The sequence below is a fragment of the Phoxinus phoxinus genome (assembly GCF_949152265.1).
Source record: "Phoxinus phoxinus genome assembly, chromosome: 22".
Lineage (NCBI taxonomy): Eukaryota > Metazoa > Chordata > Actinopteri > Cypriniformes > Leuciscidae > Phoxinus > Phoxinus phoxinus.
In genome coordinates, this window is record NC_136897.1 from 14,180,933 (window position 1) to 14,204,952 (window position 24,020).

General features: G+C 38.5%; 1 protein-coding gene and 1 long non-coding RNA gene across 3 annotated transcripts in view; one reads left to right on the forward strand and one right to left on the reverse strand.

Moving 5' to 3' along the window:
- The window catches only part of slc25a26 (solute carrier family 25 member 26), a 58,109-nt gene that overhangs the window by 6,080 nt on the left and 28,009 nt on the right, over nucleotides 1-24,020 (forward strand). For both annotated transcript variants that reach the window (XR_013795946.1, XM_079598093.1), the window contains exons 4-5: nucleotides 6,362-6,466; nucleotides 6,656-6,703. Coding sequence is in view for 1 of the 2 variants with exons in the window: in XM_079598093.1 (XP_079454219.1) it covers nucleotides 6,362-6,466; nucleotides 6,656-6,703 (153 nt within the window). In the remaining variant the exon portion in view is untranslated. The remainder of the gene's footprint in view (nucleotides 1-6,361; nucleotides 6,467-6,655; nucleotides 6,704-24,020) is intronic.
- On the reverse strand, nucleotides 10,978-12,442 carry LOC306990821. The gene is made up of 3 exons (XR_013795947.1): nucleotides 12,370-12,442; nucleotides 11,296-11,410; nucleotides 10,978-11,048 (listed from the first exon to the last, which is right to left on the reverse strand). It is a non-coding gene; the product is annotated as an uncharacterized lncRNA (long non-coding RNA).

Consider the following 24,020-nt stretch of genomic DNA (forward strand, 5'->3'; position numbering starts at 1 on the left):
AAAAGTTTGGAATCATTTTGACATTTTATGTTTCTTTTATGTAGTCAATGATGCATTTAATTGATTTATAAATCGCAATGGACATTTACTGGTTATTCCTTATGGCCATCCATATATCTCCCTATGCTCTATGGATTGCCTTCATCACAAAAGAACATGAGACTAATATGTGGGGTGTTTTGTTTTTGTTTTGTCTGTTATATATTTTTTTAATGAAAAACTGGCAAAAAAAAAAAAAACACGTTAGCAAGAATGCATTTAAACAATCAAATGTGACCGTGAAGATATTTACAATGTTACAAAGATTTTATTTCAAATCCTTGAACATTTTGGAGAACAACTGTTCTCAATATTGATAATAATAAGAAATGTTTCTTGAGCACCAAATCATCATATTAGAATAATAATAATAAAATAATAATAATTCATTACATTTATATAGCGCCTTTCTGGACACTCAAAGCGCTTTACATAGAAGCGGGAATCTCCTCAACCACCACCAATGTGCAGCATCCACCTGGATGATGCGACGGCAGCCATATTGCGCCAGAACGCCCACCACACACCAGCTTACTGGTGGAGAGGAGACAGTGATGAAGCCAATTAGTATATATATATATATGGGGATGATTAGGAGGCCATGATGGACAGAGGCCACTGGGCAATTTTGGCCAGGATGCCGGGGTTACACCCCTATTCTTTCGAAAGACATCCTGGGATTTTTAATGACCACAGAGAGTCGGGACCTCAGTTTAACGTCTCATCCGAAGGACGGCGCTCTTTGTCAGTATAGTGTCCCCGTCACTACACTGGGGCGTTAGGACCCACACAGACCACAGGGTGAGCGCCCCCTGCTGGCCACACTAACACCTCTTCCAGCAGCAACCTGGTTTTTCTCAGGAGGTCTCCCATCCAAGTACTAACCAGGCTCAGCCCCGCTTAGCTTCAGTGGGCAACCAGTCTTGGGCTACAGGGTGATATGGCTGCTGCCTGATTTCTGAAGGATCATGTGACGCTGAAGACTGGAGTAATGATGCTGAAAATTCAGCTTTGTCATCTCAGGAATAAATTACATTTTAAAATATATTAAAAAAAGAAAACGGTTATTTTAAATTGTGATAATATTCTACAATACTACAGTTTTTACTGCATTTTTTTTTATCAAACACATTTAGCCTTTGTGAGCATAACAGACTTTTTCTTTTCTTTTTTTTAGAGCAAGTTTTTTTTGTCATAACAAGATTAATTGTCCTTTGGAATCAGCTTAAAATGATGAAATCGCAGACTTCAGTCTTCTCAGCTCTGTTTAATTAATTTGACCATATTGAAATATATTGCAATATATTAGCAGATTTTCCTCAACATCATTAGAGCAGAAGAAATTCAACATGGACCTACTAATACTTATACCATCCTATTCATCTCTATACGCAATTTCAAGTGACAGTAGATAACTATTGTAATTGGGTTGATCATTTCAGTTTATTACCCATTAAATTACCCATTAAACATATCCTCTCTAATCTGAAGACGACACTCTGGGGGGGAAACGTGGTTTTTGCTTGGAAAATTAGAGCAAATATCATCACGTGCTAAACACGGCCATTACACACGGCTCAAAAAAATAAGTAAATAAAAAAAAAGTCAAGTGAAAAGGTCAGCCTTCACCAATACCCAAGCTAGTCGAATATAAGGTGAAGTTGAAGTCAGATCTGTTGATAACCCTTTGCCTGGTGCAGCAGGATTTGCACTCTTCAAAAAGGGCCCAGCTGAATCCCAGTGTGTTATGGGTACACGTTGCCCCGTTCAAAGCCCGTAATCCCGCAGCTTAGCCATGAAAGTCTTCCCCTCAGGCCGTCTGGAGCAGAAGACAAAGTCATCCTACTTGCGTGACTTCTGCCATTATACAAGTTTTCGCTAATAGGTTTCCCGACTGGATATGATTAATGACTCATTAGTTTATAATTTGTTAGATTTTGAGTTTTCTGGGCCAGTTTTGCTTCGAACCATTTTGTGCAATAACAAACTTTGAGTATTTCCTATTACTTTTCTCTATTACTTTTCAAGATGGAATAAAAGATTCTTCGCCACTGCTGTACTGTCATAGTTATCCGGTTGACCCTATAAGGTTAGCGCTGGCGCACTAATCAAACGCAATGTGGATCCTGGACTTTAAGCTCAGGGATTCAGACTTTGCCTTTGTAGCATCGGATCTGCAACCAGCAAGATTGTCTGGAATTTGAATCCTCACTTTATTCACCTTTACCACTCTCTCTTAAGTCCAGCTTCTCTCTTCATACAATCATATGAAAGGTTTCTATATTATTGCTGTGTAATAATAGCAGCAGTAATTTCTGTCTCTTCTTTCTCAGTCTGTGCTTCTAAAGAATGCAATAGCTGATGGTGTCTGTCAGGGCCAGAGTAGGCTGTTATCTGGCCATTATATCAGATTTATCTTCATTCCCATTTGCCCAACACTCTCTCCGAAAGCTCATTTGTCAAGCTGAAGGAGCACTTTTCCTACATTTATAAACCGTGTCTCTCCCTATGGCTGTAGGGTGAAAACGGCGTGTAGCATGACCAGAGGAGGCGCTAAGCTTGGCACTGCAAATAATCCATGCATTGCCGGTGAGAATATGGTTGCCTGTGTGATTTATTGTACAAATCAAGCCTGAGCATTGTACTGTGGCTCATTTTCAACCTTTCCCACCCCCTCTTCTTCTCACCTGGCAGGTCTTTGAAATATCAAAAAAAAATAGGCAATCCAAAATTGAAGTGTTGGGTTAACAATGCTCTCTCTGGACATGCTTTAAGGAAGAGAATGGGGGACGTGTCAGGCAGAGATTGGTCTGTGCAGATAGATTTTGGGAGGCATCGCTCCATAAGGACCCGAGGGGACTCTGTTGTTGTGTTTTAAGGCACCTGTAGGATGATCTGTGGAAGATTGTTCCAGATGCCTGTTGTAATTCCAACTTCCTGAAACACTGCTGGGAGGCGTGTGCTCCGAGTTCATGGACTGTTTGGAATGTTCCAGCTGTGTCTATTGATGTCTGGAACCACAGATGTGAGATTGACCTTGGTTTATTTTATGCTAATGGGAATTTGTTTTGTTGGGATTTAAGAAAGGGCCTCAGGTTTGTGGGTAAAATGGCAAAAATGTTTTGAATTACTGTATACATTTACTACCAAGTTTCAGATCAGTAAGATTTATGTTTCTGAAGTCTCTTATGCTCACCAAGTCTGCATTTATTTTTATAAAAAATACAGTAAAACAGTTATGAAATATGTATATGATTTAATATAACTTAATGTTATTTATTCCTGAGATTTTCCAGCATCATCAGTCTTCTGCGTCACATGATTCTTCAGAAATCATTCTTTCTGGAAACTTTTTTTTTTTTTCAGGATATAAACTTCAAAAGAACATCTGAAATAGAAATATTTTGAAACATTATAAACTACTGTCACTTTTGATCATTGCAAAGCATTATTATAAATGAATAAATTAATAAAATTAAAATCTTACTGACCCCAAATTTTTAAATGACAATGCGTAACTGGTTACACTTTACATTAAGCTGTATCATTTAAATCATTATAAAATTATTAAAATTAATTACTAATGCCTTATAATATGCATTCTAAAGTGTTATATCTTTTCATTTTAACCAGTTATAATAAATTACGATCTATTCTCTGTTACACCTTGAAAGAGTATAATGCAATTTAACACATAATATAACACATTAGTGTGTTGATCTTGTGTGTTTATTCATTACAGCCTTTAATGGCATAACCCTATATAGATAAGTATCATCATTATGTATTATTTAATGTATTATATTTTTAAATAGTTAAAATGGTTAATTAAAATATATGACTTTTTACAATGCATAGCCTAGTATGCCTAATGCATATTGTTAGTCTCATAACTGTTACATTTATGCAAACAACTTTTTATAAAGGTGTTGTTAGGTATTATGCCTATAATGCATGTTTTATAGTGATTTCTATTAAACTTATAATAAAACTGAAACTAAATGTTTTTCAGTCTTTGTGTCAAGTCAAATGGTGTGACATATGCAGTATTCATTCGTCCCTTTATACTGTGTGTTGCTCTGTTCTGTAAAGAACAGCGCGAGGACAAGACAAGCGGCCCTGAACTGATTCAACAGTGCTAAAATAAGTTTTGTGCCTCGCTTTAATATCCCCTGCTTCTTCACCGACCTGTCCTTGCCTCTGGTCGTCGTGTTGCCCTGGAACTGAGAGCTTCACCCTCAGAGGGGTTTGTTTTCCCGCCTCAGGAGCAGCGCGCAGAGCGCCGGGAACGGGAAGCGCCAAGCGCGCGCTTGGATCAGAGGCAGCGACTAATTAACGCCACCTCCTCCAAATGACTCGCAAATTAAGAAAAATGGTGATGTGAATGCAAATACACAGAGACCAAAATGTATCTCACAATAATAAGTATAACCATAACTCTTTCCAACAATGTAACAAAACGTTAATTAGTACAAACCCTTTAAGTCAGTGCCTCGATAATCGCCTGACTGGTCACACACAGGTACGTCCATAAACACGGCGAAACTCTAAAGACTTCGACATCCACTTATTTTAAAAATGTCCTCAACCTAGTTTTCCTCCTCACTGCTCCCTGTAAATTACCCAGAAATGCACAATGTCGGTAATTGATCTGATATAATCTCTCGCCAGTCCTCCATCAACTCCCCTGCGAGATGATACGAAATTGCTGCGGCGCGCACTCGCTCCCACCAATTCAATTACTTCAAGAATTACTTGTCATATCCACTTCCCTCTCTATTTAGTGCTGTAATTTTGATCCTTTTGAGAATTACACGAGGGGACGTGATGTTTAGTGTTTCATAAATGTTAACCCAGCAAAAAGAGAATGTAATGAGCTCGGTAAAATGGGCCCTGTCAGTTTCAGTAAGAGACCGATGGTCGCAGGTCCCGGGTTTCACCGCTGGATGGCAGTCTTGGTACACGCTTTTGGCGTGTTTAAAATTCGAGCCCTCCCCACTGATCCTACTTTTCTCAATGGAAATAACAAATACAGATTTCCTCAGCTGGATCTTGTACATTTGCGTCATGCCATACCGCAAAGTCTTTGCATGCTGTTCTGTAAGCCAAGTGGCCATTCATTCGGCAACTTCAGTGTGCAAGAAGATGCTCTGCCGCCTGCCAGACTCATCTATAGAGCGCAAACTACCGTAGCTTGTTCACACACACCGTGCCTGTAGGGTGTCAGCTGGGCTCACTGTGAACCTAACCTCTCATAGTAGCACCCCACGCCCGCTCTGTCAGTGTCATTCAGAAGAGATTACTTCTATCCAGTGTGAGTCTGGGGGTCTGGTGGGGGGCCCGGTAAAACTCCCCGTGGTTGTGAAGATTGCTTTCCATCCTCTGTTCGCCCTGGTATTTCCGCCCTCAGCATGGAGAGGATCAGAAGTAATGCACCACAAGTGTGGTTTAGAGGGGATGCGGCCTTGAAGAATGAGCTTGAATAATGCCACACTTCAGCTATCGACAATGCATGTTTGCTGGAATTCAGCTGTTGTGCGTGTGTGTGTGTGTGAGAGAGAGGGAGAAGGAGAGAGAGAAACAGTGTTTTGTGACTTGTATGATCCATAGGAAATTTGTTAGTCATTTGTAAGGGGTTTTTAGTTACATGAACATATTAACTTATGAATGTTTTCATGTTAAATGTTTGTGTAACTGTTAATGGTTAGATGTTGTGTTGTATTAATTAATACAAACATTGCAGTATGCTCATTTGTCTGACAAAGGAGTTGTTACATTTTCTAAAATATTATTGTTCAGTATTATTGTAATTATTAGAAAAAAATCTGTAAAAGAAAATAAATTCAAATTCTCTCTCACACACATGCAAAAACGAGAGAACCAATGGGAAATCTATTACTGATTATGTTCAATGTATGCTTTTTTAATGCATTTTCTTTGCATAGTTAAATAAAACGTGTAGCTGTAGTGTGCCAAATAATTTTGCCAGATTTATACCAGTTTGGGGTTTTGTTCTTCCCTCATTTAAATTATATGCGTGTATATAATTATATTAGTGTATTAATATATAAGTTATGAGTAAATGAGTTATTATATATATATATCAGACATTACTTTTGGCCACTGTTTAAAAAAAAATATACATATATATATTTATATATATTAATTTTATCATCTTATTTTCAGTTTTCCAATTTTTTTCCAGTTGTTTTAAATATAAATCTACTCTTTTAAACTATAAATGTTATTTTATTTCCTGTTTTCAAACAGCACGTGCAGTACTATTTGACGTGTTGAGTGTTCTTCTCTTCCTCTTACACAGGTCGCCTGTCTGTTTCGTGTGCCGACTGAAGTGGTGAAGCAGAGAACACAGGCCAATCCCTCCCTCAATACCTACCGGGTGCTGCTGAATACACTACAAGAAGAGGTGTGCGTATATCGTCAGCTTGACTTGCAGTGAACAATGCTCTTGAGTTCACTCGGGCTGTCCTGTTAAACACAGATGGACGGGTGGATTCATTGATAAATAAGTCGCTTTGTAAGGCAGTCAGTCATGAAAATCCCATGTCTTTTTGTTTGCACAAAGATGACAACTCTTTTTGATTTCTCATTGCAGGGTTTCAGAGGGTTGTACAGAGGTTATGGCAGCACAGTCCTTAGGGAGGTAGGCTGACTTTTCTCCATAAAGTATTAATACTCAATTATTTTCCTTTATTATAGCAATGCTGTGATATTGGCATTTGATTTGAATATCTCAAGTGATAGATTTACATTTACATTAAAAAGGTGGGATAATGCCCCTTTTTACAAGATGTAAAACAAGTCTCTGTTGACCTCAGAGTGTGTATATGAAGTTTTAGCTCAAAATTAATACTTTTTTACAGCATGTTAATTTAAAGTTGTCCCTTTTTGAGGGTCTGTAAAAATGCGCTATTTCGTTTGTGTCGCTTTAAATGCAAATGAGCTGCTGCTCCCGGCACAGAGGGCGGAGCTTCAAGAGCTCGTGTGTTTTTAGCAGCTCTGATTACCTCGCAAGACATGCACTAAAATGTCAGAAACGGTTCTGCCTTTTGTTTAAACTGGAGTCGGACAATGGTGGAGACTAAAAAAGAATTGACAACATGTAGAATGCAACAGGACGTTTCTAAATGGTTAGTTGATAAATTGATGTTGCTGATGTGAAGTTAACTATCTTCAAGTCATTGATTAGCATATTCTATCATGATAATCTATAAATTGTTGTGTGGGAACTGTTGTAAGATGCCTACAGAGTGACACCTTATTGCATTTGTGTTACATACTGTGTTGCATGTGAAAAGACAGATGTGGCAGCTTGAGCAGACTCACAAATGTGCTTTACTACAACAACTCTTCCCGGGGGCGGGTTTTATGTAAATTTTAGGGTTGGTGATGTCACCAACCCAGGAGGAATGTCATCTAGTCCCTACCAGCTGTTTGTTGTAATCCTTAAAAAACGATCTAAACTACAATGTTGTTAATGCAGTAACAAACAGTAACATTACATAACTAAATTTAGAAAAGTGAAATAATCAACCACCCCTTTAAGTGTTAAAGTACAAAAATTTAAATTAATAATTTGATACAAAGCACTTTTTGTTTACATTCATGTTTTTACATTGTACTTGTGTTAAAAAGGTATGCATGTAATTACAGCTGTAATTGATTTTTGTAATTACACTGTTGACCCTTCCCTTGCACCTTAACCGAACCCTAAACCAAATCATACCACCAAACCTGTCCTAACCTACCTGTATCCCACTTCAGCAGTCAGTGTTTCACAATTTATAATGAATGCAGTATGTGCATAGTATTTTTATATGTACAGTAAGTACATAGTAGGTAAAGATGCCTTATATAAAGAGACCAAAAGTAAAAAAAATAAATAATAATTTGTCATTTCTGTTTTTAGTCCATACAATGAAAGTTAAAGGTGCCTATTGTTGTTTTTAACCTTCCTGACTTTCATCATTTGCATACATAAAAGCAGTCTTTTTTTATGTTTTCAACTAAAAACTGAATACTTTTTAAGCGTTTTGGCCGTTCGTTTACGCAACAACTATGTTTTGGGTGCCTGGAAACGCAAAATTTTGAAAACGGATTTCAAAGTGCAAGTTTTTGAAAACAATCTCTGTGTAAACCATAGACAGTATGGACACAGCGGATAGCATAGGTTACAACGGAGAAAAGTGAGGTCGATTAAAAGCACTCACTTCCTGATGGCTGACAGTACTGCGCAGGCTCAAACTGAGCTTGACGACGTAGATGTGACGTGAGCAACCTGTCTGACATCCCTTGACTTTATGCCTCCTCGTCCCCCCGTTGCTTGCGAGTTTCTCTGCCTGTCTATACGGTCATTTCTCGACTGTGCGACAGAGAGTCAAGTGGTTATGGCGCAATCGTTGATGCCTATTTTTACAAAAATTGCTTCTACGGGGCCATAACGTAAGATACTAGGTAATGGAGCCTTTTATACATCGTCGTGTTTCTTTAGAAATAAATAATGGACAAAAGGAGTCTTTGGACGCCTCAGATGTAAAGTTATTCGCTGTCAAAGTGACGTCAAAATGAATGGGAGTCAATGGAATGCTAACAGCAGGTGAAGTTCTGCTACAATGGCGGTCCCCGGGGAAGCTTCAGTTTCCGGCTGATGGATTACCCCCTTGGTGTAAACCATAGACATCATATAGATAGACGCCCTATCGACCGCAACTGCCTATTAGCGCGGTCGAGCCGTGGGCCCGCCATCTTAAACCGGTCACCCGCTCCACTCAGTGTATTCTGTATGGCCGGTGCAATGAGCTGTCAGCGCTTTTAATTAATCATAACTCACTGAAGAACCAACTGATTTTCACGCGGGTTTTTTTTCTGAAAATGTCATTCATGTAGCTATGATACAGGACACATGGTTCGGCATATTTTAATATTCATAGTAGGCTTAACAGTAATATAATATTCTGATATAAGATATAAAGTGACCAGACGTCCAAAATCATAATATGTGATGTAGGATATAATGTATTTTATAAATCACACACTATAAATATGATAAAGAAGCAGAAACAGAGTTGCAGTAAAGTAAGATATTTTAATAAGTTGAAGAAACAATAATGATTTGTGACACACACACACACACACTCTCTCTTTCTCTCTCTCACACACACACACACACACACACTCGATTTGCGCATCGCCGACGCCGTCATGTGTGTATTACACAGGTAACTTAACGTTAACGTTATTACATTGCTTCCTGATATCACAATACTGCAGGGCCGTTGAATGCTTGTATCTGATAACCGAGAAGCTCTTGTACGTTAATTATTACTTTACCCCACCTCTCCATGCCGAGTGATGCAGTAAACACAGCCTAGCTAACGTTAGCTGGCTACGATTTCAGTACAGTAATATCAAAGATTCTTGCTCCTTCTCAATTATCTGGTAATATTCTATTCACAAAATACAACCAAAAGTACGGTAATGTTAAAAATTACTTGTTAAAAGTAATCCCGGGCCCTATTTGCGCTGGTCCGCCGATTAGAACAGGAAAATGCTCCACAGTGCTCTGGAATCTCACTGCTGCTAAGCAACGAAACTAGGAGTACGACCGGTTTAAGATGGCGGCCGTATTTCTCGGTGCCCAGCGGCCAATAGGGCATCTAGTCTCTATATAATATCTATGGTGTAAACCAGGGGGGCAGTGTTCCGAAAGATATTGAAGCCGACCTGGGCGCCGCCATTGGCTAGCGGACCCCCACCTGCTGTTAGCATTACATTGACTCCCATTCATTTTGGCGTCACTTTGACAGCGAATAACTTTACATCTGAGGCGTTTAAAGTCACCGTTTGTCCATTGTTTATTTCTAAAGAAACACGAAAATGTATAAAAGGCTCCATTACCTTGTATCTTACGTTATGACCCCGTAGAAACAGTTTTTGTAAAAACAGGCTAACGATTGCGTCATACCCGCGCGACTCTGTCGCACAAGTCGAAAAATTACCGTATGGACAGGCAGAGAAGCTCGCAAGCAATCGGGAGGACGTGGAGGCATAAAGTCAAGGGAGAAACCCATAGAGAGTGATAAAGTTGCTCCCGTTGCTAGCTCATGGACAGCTAATACTCACGCTCTCCGTCTCTGCGAGATTCGGAAGGGAATGATTCAGATTTCTCTCGGCACAGCTACTAGAAGACCTACAGGTTGCTCACGTCACATCTACGTCGTCAAGCTCAGTTTGAGCCTGCGCAGTTCGCCTTGCGATCAGGAAGTGAGTGCTTCTAATTGACTTCACTGCTCTCCGTTGAAACCTATGGGGTCGCTGTGTCCAGTTTATATACTGTCTATGGTGTAAACAACCAAAACTCGAATTTCTAAAAAAAACGATGATGTCATTCGCATGCGTATTACGTGCTCAATCCATAGTGTTTCATCGCCATCTACTGGCCTGGCAGCACAATACAGCGTTTTTTGTCATTTGGCGGATCCGTGTGAATGGGGGGAAAAACTTCTCTGTTTTAAGCATATCGTTATCAGTTTTCTCATTCAGTCAGCTTTTTTTGTATTAGCAATTTATCGAGCTAATTAAACTAATTAGCAATGGAACAAGCGTCAGTCAGAGGAACCGCAAGGTGAAACACACCGTATCCCTCCAACCCAGGAGAAGATATTTAAAAAAAAAAATAGATCTCTCATTCTCACCCTTTGATTAATCATCTGCTTCCTCGCACACCTGCATTGCATGATAATTCTTATTGAGTTCAGGCAACGCTCATATTTTTTCATTTGTTTTCCAAATTTATTTTCTCCTCCTTCATGTCACGTACTGACAGAAGACTAAGATAAAAGGAGGGAAATATTCGAAATCAAAGAGAACCTGTTGTGTGCATGAAGGTGACACTCATTTTTTCGTGAGGTGATATCGTCTCTCACCGGCGGGCAATCTTGTACTTATTTTCCGCCTCACTTAACTTGCGTTATTCACGCAAACTCCATCTGGACATAAAGAAAAAAGAACAACAAGCTTTTTCTGATTTCTCCAAGGGCTTCTGAATAAATGAATACATTTTGGATGCGAGCGGGCGGCTCAGGCGGAATACTAAGGGCCAGATAAAATAGAGGTGCCGAGAGGTGCCCCGCTTCTTCCTTGGGATTGGCTTTGACGTGTGTCAGGAAGCTAATTCATTTTCTCGGCCCTCTATCTTATCCAGCGCTGCAACCCTGTCAGGGTAAGTTTGTTTACCCTGGATGCCGAGTCCTCCTCACGCAAGGATTTAATTGGGGTCTTCTCCATTATGCAGATTCATTAAAGAACCCCGGACAAGAGGTTGTGATGAGATGCAGCCCGCCGATATGCGCTAGTTGATCATGTAGAAGAGAGAAAGTATTGCAAGCATTTAAATGACAAACAAAAAAGCTGGTGTAAAAAGGAACCCTGCATGCATGAGGATTATAAATGAACAGTAGGTTTTTGTTTGAGTATTACTTTTGTGACTAAAAATATAGATTGGATATCAAAAGTAAAGTAATATTGTGAAATGCAATTTAAAATGTTCTATTTGAGTATTTAGAATGCAATTCATTGTAATTCCATTTTTCTTGTGAAAACCATAAAAAAAACAGGATAATTTGATGAATAGAACTTTCAAAAGAACAGTGTTTATTTGAAATAGAATGTTTTTGTGACAATGTAAATGTCTTTACTATCACATTTTATCAATTGAATGCTTCCTTGCAGAACAAAAGTAATAATTTATTTAAAAATCTAAATCTGTGGTACTGTATTTTTAGCCATTAACCTCAAATTTTTTATTTTCAAAGGTAGTTTCCTCATCATGTTGTTCCAGAAATATATTTTTTTGTCTGTGAACATGAACGTCCTGCCTGGTGGCCGCTGTTTTCAGTATTATGAAAGTATATAAGGAGGACTGTGGACATACAATATCGTAAAATTCACTGTGGACTTAAAAACATCATACAAATTGGTTCATAAGACTCATTCACTACATTACAAGTCTTCCGAAGCCATTCGATAGCTTTGTGCGGGGAACAAGACAAATGAAAAATCATTATTCACTAAATTTCTGACCGATTGCAGTAGTAAGTTAAATATCTATGAGAAAACTAGTCAAATTCTTGAATTAATCTTTATTTTCAGCTGGCTATTCTTAAATGATTTCTGAATGATCCATTTCTCAGGTGGTCCTGTTGCAAACTGTTAACAGGTGAAGATTTTCAGTGAAAAATGACAAGTTTGTCTCGGTTCCTCACACAAAGCAACCAATTGACTCCACAAGCCTCAGAATATACATATTACCTTATAGTGTATTCTGGTTTCATCCACTAGAGGGCATAACAGGATTAGGGCAAATCTGATAACCATCTGCACGAAATCTGAAAAAAGACCACAGCACTCAGATTACTAGAAACATCAAAGAGCACAATTTTAATCAACAGTCGAATGGAAGATAAAACCATTTCCTCTAACACTATTGTAATCTGCTTAAATAGGCGTATTTGCTGCAGTGAAACAGTAGTATTAAAAATAAATATGGAATTCGTTAGAAATGTTTCCGTCATGTTGATGGAGGGATCCGATCACAGCACTTTCTCATGGTCCTTGACACTCGCCCGAGAGAGAGCGTGAGAATGAGAGAGGCAGATAGACAGACAGAAGAAGAGTGCTGTTGCAGATATAGCTCACAGTACTGACAGACAGTCCTCGTATATGAGCACAGATGTGAGAGAGAACTGGCAACCTTGTGAGAATGTAGTTATGAAACACCTACGCCTTGAGCTGCGCTCCTGTCAACTTCTGCATTAGTTATTACCGAGATGTCTGAAAATGTTTTCCCCTCAGCATTTGCTTATATTTAGACGCTGATCTTAAGTGAAATCAGCCCAAATAAACACACCCCATCTCTTCATTGCTCCGCCCACCAAAATGCACAAACACGCAATGCAAGAGTGGATGTCTATTAAAATGAAGGTTTAAGGTTTTCAACTAAAAACAGGAAACTTTTAATGGGTTTTGCCATTCCTTTACACAGCAATGGCATTTTGAGGGCCTGAAAATACAAACGTTTGAAAACGTGTTTCAAAGTGCAAGTTTTTGAAACCGATAGTGTTATCGTCTCTGTGTAAACTACAAAATCGCAAATTTGCGAAACCGGTGAGGTCATGCGCGTTATGTGATCAGTATAGCCATATTTCTTTACAAAGTGGAATCGCCATCTACTGGCCTGGCAGGATAATGCAGCGTTTTTAGTCATTTCGCAGATCCGTGTGAACGGCGATCATTTTGACGACAATGTTGTTTGTACGTGAAAACGCAAAGGAAAAACTTTCCGTTTTTAGTACATCATGTAAACCTATACTTAAACAATTATTCCGTTTACCTGCTTTTTATTTGATTATTTTAGTTAAAATTAATTAAATAAAAAACACAATTTGATTAAGTCATTCTGCAGACCCACTCGAAGTTTGCTGAGGCCTTCTGGTTGAGAACCACTGGTGTAGATTGAAGATAACAGGATCCTGGAAGAGCTGAAGTGACACTGTTTTGAAACTGTTCAGTTAAATGCATTTACCTCAATCTTGTTATGATGAAGAGGATTTTTCAGAGTGCAATTTCCTTCATTCTTTTGTTTATTGCATTGTGTCAGTGTTTGACAGAACGCTCAAGGCATTTCTTATCAAATGAAATCAAACTCTTCTCAGATTCTTTCCTCACATTCTCGCTCCACCCTTCTTGTGATCTCTAGTTGACACTGAAGCCAAAGAGCCCCAGAGGTCTTGGACCTGCCCGAGATCAATTTGTCTGACTTATCCCCGTGTTTATGTTGCTGTTGTTCATTGGTCACAGTGGGCTGTGCCGCCGCTAACAGGTGGAAGTGTGTATGTTTGACCTGCAGTTCAGTGTGGATTTGTTTCTCTCTATTTTAACGCAAGCAAAGAGAGGATAAGAGGCAGGGGTGTGCGGTTTCTTTATGCTTGTCTGCTGCATTTATTCTTCAATCAGTTTCCTGTCAATTTTTCACAGTACTTTGTCGAAAGGGTCAAAATAACATTCTCATTCTCAATTTATGAATGATTGGAAATGACAGTTGAAAGAAGTTAAATGGAGAGAACAAAAAAAATCTGGCTTTGAATTATTCAACATTCAGAAATACAGCATTAATCTTGCAAGTCAGTAAGGGACTTTTGAGTATTTTAGATATGTGGTTATGTTAATGTCAAAACAGCCTCATGAAGTTTCAAGCACTGTCGAAACTCATTTGTAATTTATCAATAATTTATTAATGACTGTTGACAACTTATGTATTAAATATATTCAAATAAAAAAGTTTTAATTATAATCATATTTATTATTGGTGAGACTGCTCAGCAATAATAAAAAATAATAATTTGTAATTTGTACTGTACCTAAACCGTTTATTCTTGCCGAAATTATTGCTACTGCTTAATTTTGAATATATATATATATATATATATATATATATATATATATATATGCTTTAGCTATACTACAGTGGGTATCTGAGGGTTAAACTTTATTCTTCACGGCTGGATTTAATATAACTTTAATCAGATCTTTTCAGAGCTCAGCCATCCAGTTCGCTAGCCCTGTCTCATTACTCTGTGATCCATTTCATTGTCTTTATTTGGTCTGATTAGCAGACATTAAACATGCTTGCCATGCACATTCCTCCGCATGTTTCACAATGATGTGTGTGTGGACGTGCACGCGTGAGTACATTATGTATATAGTATGTGTGTTAGCGTTGATCCATACTGGTTTGTATTTATTGTCTCTCAGCTAGTTGGCTGACTGGCAGAGTTTCTGTTTATTTTACCTGTGGCAGATTCTGTATGAGTGAATGATTTATAGCACTCGTGTGAAGGCACGAAGGCTTCGTTTCTATCCTCCACCTGAGCACATCGTGCCTCCAGCTGAAATGTAAGAGTTTTGAAGAATGTCAGGGTAAAGGTGTTGTTCCCATACTGGCTGTGTATTAGCAAGGGCTGGCGCTGGCATGGAGGGTCAACCGTGACGCGGCAGACCAGCTGTTGCCGAGGCTGTTGGTGAGAAAAAAAGCTTCAGCTCTCTCCAAACCTCAAACTAAACTGCTAATCCAGCCCCCGCTGGGTCAATGTTCCTCGTGTTCCGTATCTACACCACTGACGACACTCGCACTCACTCAGATGACTTGTGCTTGCCAGGTTCAGCGCCATTCACTACTCATTCATGGCATTTTTAATGAGGTAGCAAACAGGATGTGGAATTAAAATTTGAGTAACATTTACAGGAAGTATTAAGACAAAAAACTCTAAAATATTTGTACCCATTAATATTATCTAAGAAAACAGTACTTCCTGAAACATTAGGTGATATTAAAGGTACACTATACTTTTTTGTTGTTGTTGTCAAAAATAAAATTTAAATGAGACAATACATCAATCCTTCTTCCAAAATGTGTTTTCGAAACCTGATTCATTATGGCAAGCTTGTTATAAGTGTTTATGTTTATGTCGGGATGGTTTTCGCGGGAAATTGCGTGCACCCGTCACTCGCCCCCATGTGTGTCTCGTCATATCCGTAAATAGAGAAAAGTTGCTCCGGCTACTTTGATGCGTGTATGGTGTGGGAGTGGCATTAGTTAGTTGTCACAACGCGCGATAAATGTTGAAATGGAGCACGTTAAATCTCGTTTAAAAACAAAACGCAGAATAGAGGAGAGTGTGCTGCAAAAAGAGGACGCAACGGAGCTCGTAATAAAGCGAGAATCAACATTGGCTTGGCTTTTCGGAGAACTGAGGGACTTGAATTGTTGTAAAAGTGACAGAGATGGCGTTTTTATTACTCAACAACAAGTGAGTAAGGTTTATTGAACGGATAAACTGCCATATGAAGCTCTCTAACAGGGTTCATTATAAAGCATTATCTAGTGTGAAGGGTCATATTCATCCGCAGTCACGCAGAGCCGAAGCGCAACCAAAGCAACGTTCTTCCGCAGAATGCATGCAGTTTTGTTTTTTTAACTGCTAGAGGGCCAAAAGTTAGAGTACCTTTTAATAATGTTAATAAATCAATAACTTATAATAAATTAAATGAAATGCTGTATTAATAGTGTTTGAAATTAACGACATATTTTTTTTATAATAATTTTCTATTCGTTTTCCAGAATGCTCTAATTTAGCCAAATTTCTTCAAAATAGAGCAAGACATCCATAACTAATGAGTTAAGTTATTTAAAATAGACAGTCAATATTTATTTGTATGTAGTTAGTGTGGAGGACGTGTGATTGTTTGTCTTAGAATGGCTTTGATAACTGTATTTGTTGGACATTTAACATATTAAAATATATTAACTTAAATAATAAGTAGCCAATATTAGTACAAATGAATGATATAATTAATTGATTTGTTTGGTAAGTGTTTGGTATACTTGGACGAATGTAATTCCTTTTTTTTCTTTTCTTTTTTTTCCAATACAGTAAATTCCACTTCAAGTTCCAAAATGCCAAGGTCCAGTCTGATTGGTTGGCTTTATGCGGTTTGGTTTGGTTTATTTGGATCCCCATTAGCTTCAGCAAAGCAAAAAGCTATTCTTCCTGGGGTCCTACAATCTATCATGTGACAATACAATTTATGACATCACATTACACACCATCCACACAAAATATTACACAACATTTAGAATACATATTGTACAGTTAACAACATAATCACAAAATAATAAATCAACCATAAAAAATAAAATAACTTGACTTTATGCATGCACAGATTTTATCTAAAGAGTAGTCATGATGTTTACAAAGTTTGTGGCACTAAATCTTAGTTTGAATCTAAGGAAAATTACATATTATTGAGCACACATTTATATTTTGCTACACATATATGTATATGTTGTACATAACATATTGTACATATGTTTTGTTCTCTAACTTGTGACCAGTTTTTTACATGCTAGTCAGATATCTTGTCTAAGTGACCGGCTCTTGACCAGGATCATTTGCAGTGTGGACCAGACTTTATGTCGACAGTCAGAAGACTGGCTACGTGAGACTATTTGCAGCTTACACAAAAAAATGACCCAAGAGAATTCTGTCTGGTGTGCAGATGGTCCTGATGTAGTGTAGGGATGTTTGTGCCAAGGTGTAGAGAGGTTGTGCGTATATGTGTGTGTGTGTGTGTGATGAGTAGACTCTTTCCTCTCTCCGAGGGACTATTTTTGGCGGGTCTTCTCACAAGGTTGTTGATCAGCATTAGAGGAATCCTCTTATGTGATAGCGCTGAACAGGACACTTAATTTGTCAGGGTTTTCCTGAGGATTTGAATTGGATGCAGACCTTTCCATGTGTAGAAAAATCCTGGTTCTCACGCACACACTCATGAACACTTGAGGTAGCTGCATAATATACAGAGATTGATGTATAGTTCATGTTGTTGGTGTGTAGTTCAGACTCCCATTCCTGCTCAATTCCAATCTGTCATGCTTTTGATTCATATCTCATGCTGGGACTCCTGTCTAGCACTGCTGTTAAATTAATCTTTTTACCCACAATCCACTGCAGTGCATGTTACTCTTACTGATAGCGTAACAATCACAAGACTAGCTCTGGGACCCTCAGAAAGGCTTGAAATGTTGATGTATCTATCCAGCGTCATATTGATCAACTAAATCACTTCAAGCACATAATGGTTTTGTCGATAGATATTTACTCTGCTTTACTCAATGACTCTCCACCTGATACTCGGCAAGGTTTCAAACATCCACATGCGCTGAATTTCATGATACAGACAGCTGTGAAGCTTCAGTCAGGAGTAATCATTCGATCTTGGCTATTTATATCACATGGATCTGATCACTGATTTTGAGCCTCATGATACGATGCATATCGCGCGATACAAGTCGTTCGGATTGCATTTGAAATCGCTGAAAATGCACAACAGTGAATCTTAGGGATGCATTTTGAAAAGCATAAAAACACCTTTTAAATGTAACAATTAGATGTTATGTTGTCATGGGACCAAAAGCCTAAATAATTGAATAAAATATTATCTGGCAAATACTCTGTTATATGAATAAACCTGATGAGTAACCTCATATCATAAAAAATAAATATATAATATATATATATTATATACTGTATGAGTGTCAGTAGATTAAAGTGTTCTTTAAATATTTATTTGTGTAATATCTTAATTAGTTAATGCGTTAATAACTTTGACAGCTTTAAAAAATAGGCTACATTTTATTTATAAATATTGTTCTGGAAAGAAGTTAATATTCTTATTTGGCAAGGACTTGACACTAGACATTGACATTTATTACAAAAGATTTATATAAATGCTGTTCTTTTGAACTTTTAATCAAAGAATCCTGAAAAATCATGATTTATACAAAAATCAGGCAGCACAACTGTTTTTATCATTTATAATAAGAAGAAATGTGTTCAGTATTAAATCAGCATATTATAATTATTTCTGAAGGAAACAACCATTTTAATTATATTTTCACAATAGTGTTTTTTTTTATACACTATTTTCTCTTACACCCTTGTGTCCCCCTGAGGGCCCCTGGACCCCAATTCGAAACTCCAGATATGTATATTATTGTATCTGCAAAGTCAAATAATACTTTTTTATTTTTATTTTTTTTAAGCGGACCTTTGATATTCAGAGAAGTTTTTACTGTTATTTATTTATTTTAACAGTAAGTCAGTCAGGTTTTGTCGCTGTGGGTGTGTGTGCACGTTCTGTTTGCTGGTTAGGTTGTTTTAATTAGTGTATTTCGCTAGGTCTTGGGGTTATGTTTGCTTCCCACAATTTTCTGCATGTTTGCCTCAATCCGAGCAGAAAACCATCTCAGCCTCTCGCATATGGTTTCAATAAGGGCCGCCGGTCTGGCTGGGGACCGAGAGAGAAAGAAAGGGCTGGGATGGGGGGAGGAAAGGGGTCTTGTCCTTCTGCTGGCCCACAGACCTGTGACCTGAGCTTGAATATACCTCTGAGCAACATGTTCAGTTTATTTGATTCATTTATGTGTGATCCTCAATACTCTGATCCTCTGTAGTATGTGATAGCATAAAAAGACACTAAATGAAATTGCTTTGCATGTTAAAAACGAATATAACGCTAATCTAATAACACTTGCATCAGAAGGCAATAAGGGAAGGGAGTAAGTCATCCCTCCTAGAGGGTGATATGCATTGCCCTTTTCATGAAAGAGCGGTGCCCTTGTAAAACAAGTGTGAGGTTAACCTCTAATTGCAGGGTGAGTTTCGCTGTCTCATGCTGTGATTTATTTCCCTCGCGCCATCTCTCGCTCCGTCCTTCTCCAAACTCATTTTCATCTTACTTCTCCCTCAAAACGCTCTCTGCCTTTAATTCTGAAGACATCTTTTCCTTTTCTGGCTCTCCCCCGCTCTCAGTAGTTTATCTCAGGGGCAGCGATGCTTATGTGTCCTGGAGTTGTGTACTTAACCCCAGTTGTCTCTGGAGAAAAATGGAGTCTGAGCACCGAGCTGCATGGTAATGGGAGGTTGAAGGTGAGCGGCTTTACGGGACAGTTAATGTTGTTATTACAGCTTGAGAGAGGCTCAGACCGGGAGCTTGTTCCGATCGATAATTATTCCAGATTTGGTTGTAGCGTTGCATTTGAGGTTTTAACCAATTATCATGTCTCAGATGTGAAACATTAAATAGCCCGCTGATTTTCTTCCACATGTTTGTCCCAGCTATCAGCATTGACTTCACATTTCAGCATTTCCTGTGTCCAAATGTGAGGTCAACAGATGTTGAAGTAACACATGTCTCATGCCAGATTTTATCTGGCAGGACTATATGAATGAACTCCCATTGTTTTAGCACATAATATAAATCACAGAACACACAATGTCGTCTATTAGCGAACGAGTAATCATGGCCAATTCTACTTCACTATTGCTCTCCTGAGGGATAGTATTGGACAAAATTGAATGAAATCATGGTGATGTCATTTCAAACTGCATGCCGGGAAGGCCATAAATGTGACTGTGATTAGTTTGCTTGGTAGAAATTGTGTTTTTTTTCTTATATAGGTGTAAGATTAATCACAATTTCTACCCGCAACCATAACTTATATCGGATAAAAAGCATAAACCGATATCTGTGCAATGTTCGAGGTTTGGTGGGTTGGGAGGACACACCTGCCGAAGCACTGACTGCTGAAAGCTGATGATGGACTGTAATGTTTAGTTAAGCTCACATAACAGCGGTCCACGGCTGGAAACATCTGTAGGGAACCGTCAGGTTTGGGGGTGAGAGGATGATGTCACTGCTTCATGTCAAATACTGCACTTATTTAACCCTCAGAGTGAAGGAAAAGTCTTTTTGGAAGCCCTTGACATCTTCCGTGTCCATTGTTTATAATTTGGTTCTTTTGCGTATGCTTTGAAGAGCATATGGACATGAATGATGTCTTAAATTGTGTGTCTCGTTGCACGATTTGACTGGCTTTGTTTCTTGGTTTAGGTGTGCTACTTTTTTTATGTGATTAGACTTATCACATAGATTTTCACCAGGCGGACAGTGTCAGCGCAAACCCTCTTTTGGTATTAAAAAACTATTGTACTATTTACTAATGGCAGTATGGCACGCAGTGAAAAATAAGCGCTGAAAAGGCCTGGACACTACTTGCGGCTGAACTTATTGCATATGCATTTGTAAGAGTTTCCCGGGCCTTTTAGATGCAAAATTTAGAGAGTATTTAAATAAATCATGCAAGGTGATTTACTAAGGTTTGCGCTAGTCAATTTACTGGTGTTTGCACCTCCCCAAAAAAGAATGTCTTAAACCAGTCGCTAATTGGTAGATTGCATTGATCATTATAGAAATGATCGTTTCATTTGCACGTCCACAGTTGATCGCGCGCAGAACTTTCCACTCCCATCTGCGCTTTTTTGGAATTACGCTTCTATGCTTATTTGTAAATCTCTCCCATAGACTTACATTGAAGGAGGGATTTAGGCCAGTAAGCAACCAACTAGTAAACGCTCATCATAGCGACATGTTAACAACCACTCAGAACACCTTAGCAACTCCATATCAACCACTCGTTATAATAAATTGCTAGCATTGCGTCTGTGAAGTCAACCTCATTGAATGTATTTTAATATAGTGCATGTTGTAAAAACAGTTCGGCTAGTGTGCTTTAATTCGTTCAGGAGAATGTTTGGCTTTGTATAGTTAACCAGTACCGTTATCATTCTGGATGATGGCAAGTTGTTGATCTGTTTTTTATCTTGCAGTAATTATTATAAGCCCAATATCAAATATGCTTCAAGTCTTCGTCTGTCTCCTTTCTCCAGATACGAAGAAGGCTTTGTAGAACAAGAACACTTTTACCAAAACTGGAGGAATGTTTAATACACACCTTCTGCACAGTGTCTTCCAGATAAGGTTCCAAACATCTTTATCAGACTGAGGTCATTGAGTTTATACTCTGTATAAACTCTGCTTGTTGGTTAATGTCAGTACGGTTCAACACCGTACAGGGCTGGTTGCCCTCTTTCTCTCAAAATCTATGCCAGATTTTGTTGCCTGAAGATTTTATGACATCACCCCCTCCCCCCACCCTGGCAGTGTAACCTAGGAGTTTTCAAATATTTGATGCCAAGGTCTTCCAAATGATCAAACTTTCAAGGGACTTTCTTCCTATCTTATGTTTTTATGTATAAAAACATTTTATAATTTGTAAGAAAATACTAAGTATACTATGATATTAAAGAGACAACAGTATTAAAAAGTTTCCAAAGTAAAATAATAGCTATTATATTCTATTATAACTAAATCAATGTGTAAATTGAATGTGTTTTTTTCTTACTGTAAAAAAGTAAGAATGTAAATGGAATAAAATAATCACAATTAATCTCTTGACTTTTGACCAATCTTTAGACTGCAAAATGAAGTAGTAATATTATACATTTTTGTTAATGTAAAAAACAACAACATTAAACCTGTTTCGTGGATAAACTGTATTATATGTTAACTTTTGATGAAAATTGTGCAAATTATTATTTTTGCATTGCTCAAAGGACCTCCTGGCTTTCAGTCCTCTGGGGATCATTGGACCCCGGTTTGAAATCTTTTAGTAACCTTCTGTATCTCTCACTCTTTTCTGGCCCATCTTTCATTTTCTTTCATTTTCTCTCTGTCTTGCTCAGACTTTCCGCGTTCCCCCAAGGACCGCTATCCATCTCGCTGCCGCTGTCAGCACCTAATTGGAGCGGCCAGGGGGCATCCGATGTCACATACACACAGATTATAAATTGATTCACTAAAAGATTTCCTCTGACATCATGCCCTGCGTGTGAGGCCCCGCTCCACGCTTTGGTGCCTCGCGTGAAAGGGCCTCCATGCCAGTCTGATGAGTTTCTGTGTTTGTTTGTGTGCACGCATGCACCTGTAGCTTACACTGGTCACTGTCGGACTTGAATTTCCAATTTTGATGTCGGGGCATTCACCTGTGCGATTGCGAACAAAGGAAACGCACGGTTCGGCCGTAGCCCGGTAGCTTGTTGATAGGGGTGCGGTCTATGTTTTCACTGTTCTTTTGTTCACTTGTTGCATCAGCCTGGCACACTTGCTGCGACGGCACAATGCAACTCCGGCCAGAAAATCCCCCCACAATGTAAATATTATGTGACGGTTCTGGGAAGCGTTTTCGCTCATGTCAATGGAATTACACTCTTGAATATTTGCCAGCTCACTGATTCCAAACAGTCCTTAACCACACAACCCCTCCCTCGCCTCTTCATTTCTTCTCTTTCTTCCCCCCTCCAGCCTTGAACAAGTCTTAATTTGTTTAGATTATTACCCAGAACTTTTAACTTGCTTGTCCCTGGCGCTGATGGAAACCAGGGAGCTTCTGAAATCTGATTGGCTGGCCGCATCATTCCGCACCGTCTGATTGGCCGATCTGAGCATTCTAGCGCTCCAGGCTTTTCCAACCACAGTCAGTGAAGGCGTTCATGTGAAACATTCAGCCTGTCAGAATTCCACAGCAAGTGGATTCACATATCCAAACACGAGTATTGAACTTTTTAGTACTGCTGATTCATGCTTTCTCCATACTTATGAGCCAGAAATGCGCAAATACTTTCCAATACTGCTTAGATTTACATTCAAAACCTTGAATCTACCTCTCTTAACATTTAACTTTGAATTATCGCTGTGATGTGTGTGTTTATTCGTGGGAGCTACATGTGTATGTTTTCTGTATGAGGGAGCAGGCCTCTCTATTCTCAGCCAAGATTATGAAGCGTGAGACATAACACAGCTTCTCGCTCGCTCGCTCTTCTCTGATAAAGTGTTTGGGACATCCCACTGGCTTGCTTTCAACGTATTGATTTTTCCATTATTTATGTGTTTATTTATTTTTTCAAACTGGTTCCCAGAGGAGTTTTTATTGCACTGGAGTTTAAATCACATTTTCAAGCCTCACAAAAGATCAGTGATACTGATCCTGCTCCGTTAATATCAACTTCTTATAAAAAGTTAGTGTAGTGTCCCCATCCTCCAACTGAATTAGGGGTACAAACTAGGTTTTTTACATTGTTTTATGCTGTTTTTACTTAAGTGGTCCAAGACCACATGTGTTATATAAATTGAATTCAAATGTTCATTTTAAAGTTTAATAAAAAATACTCTGAAAGTTTGAGGAGAAGATTTGTTTAATGTTTTTTAAAGAAGTCTCTAATGCCAAGGGGGTAAAATTTGTTAGGGGTGCTATGGACATGTTTGCACTGAATTGTCCCTATCAATGGTTTTGATCACTTAAAATAAAGGTTACAGTGTTACAGTGTATTACATTTAAGTACTGAGTAATGATAAAGGAATACATGTACTTACTATAGGGTTTGTGTGCAATTATCCATAATTATCGTTTTTACTACAATAACAACATATCTTGTTTTTTCATT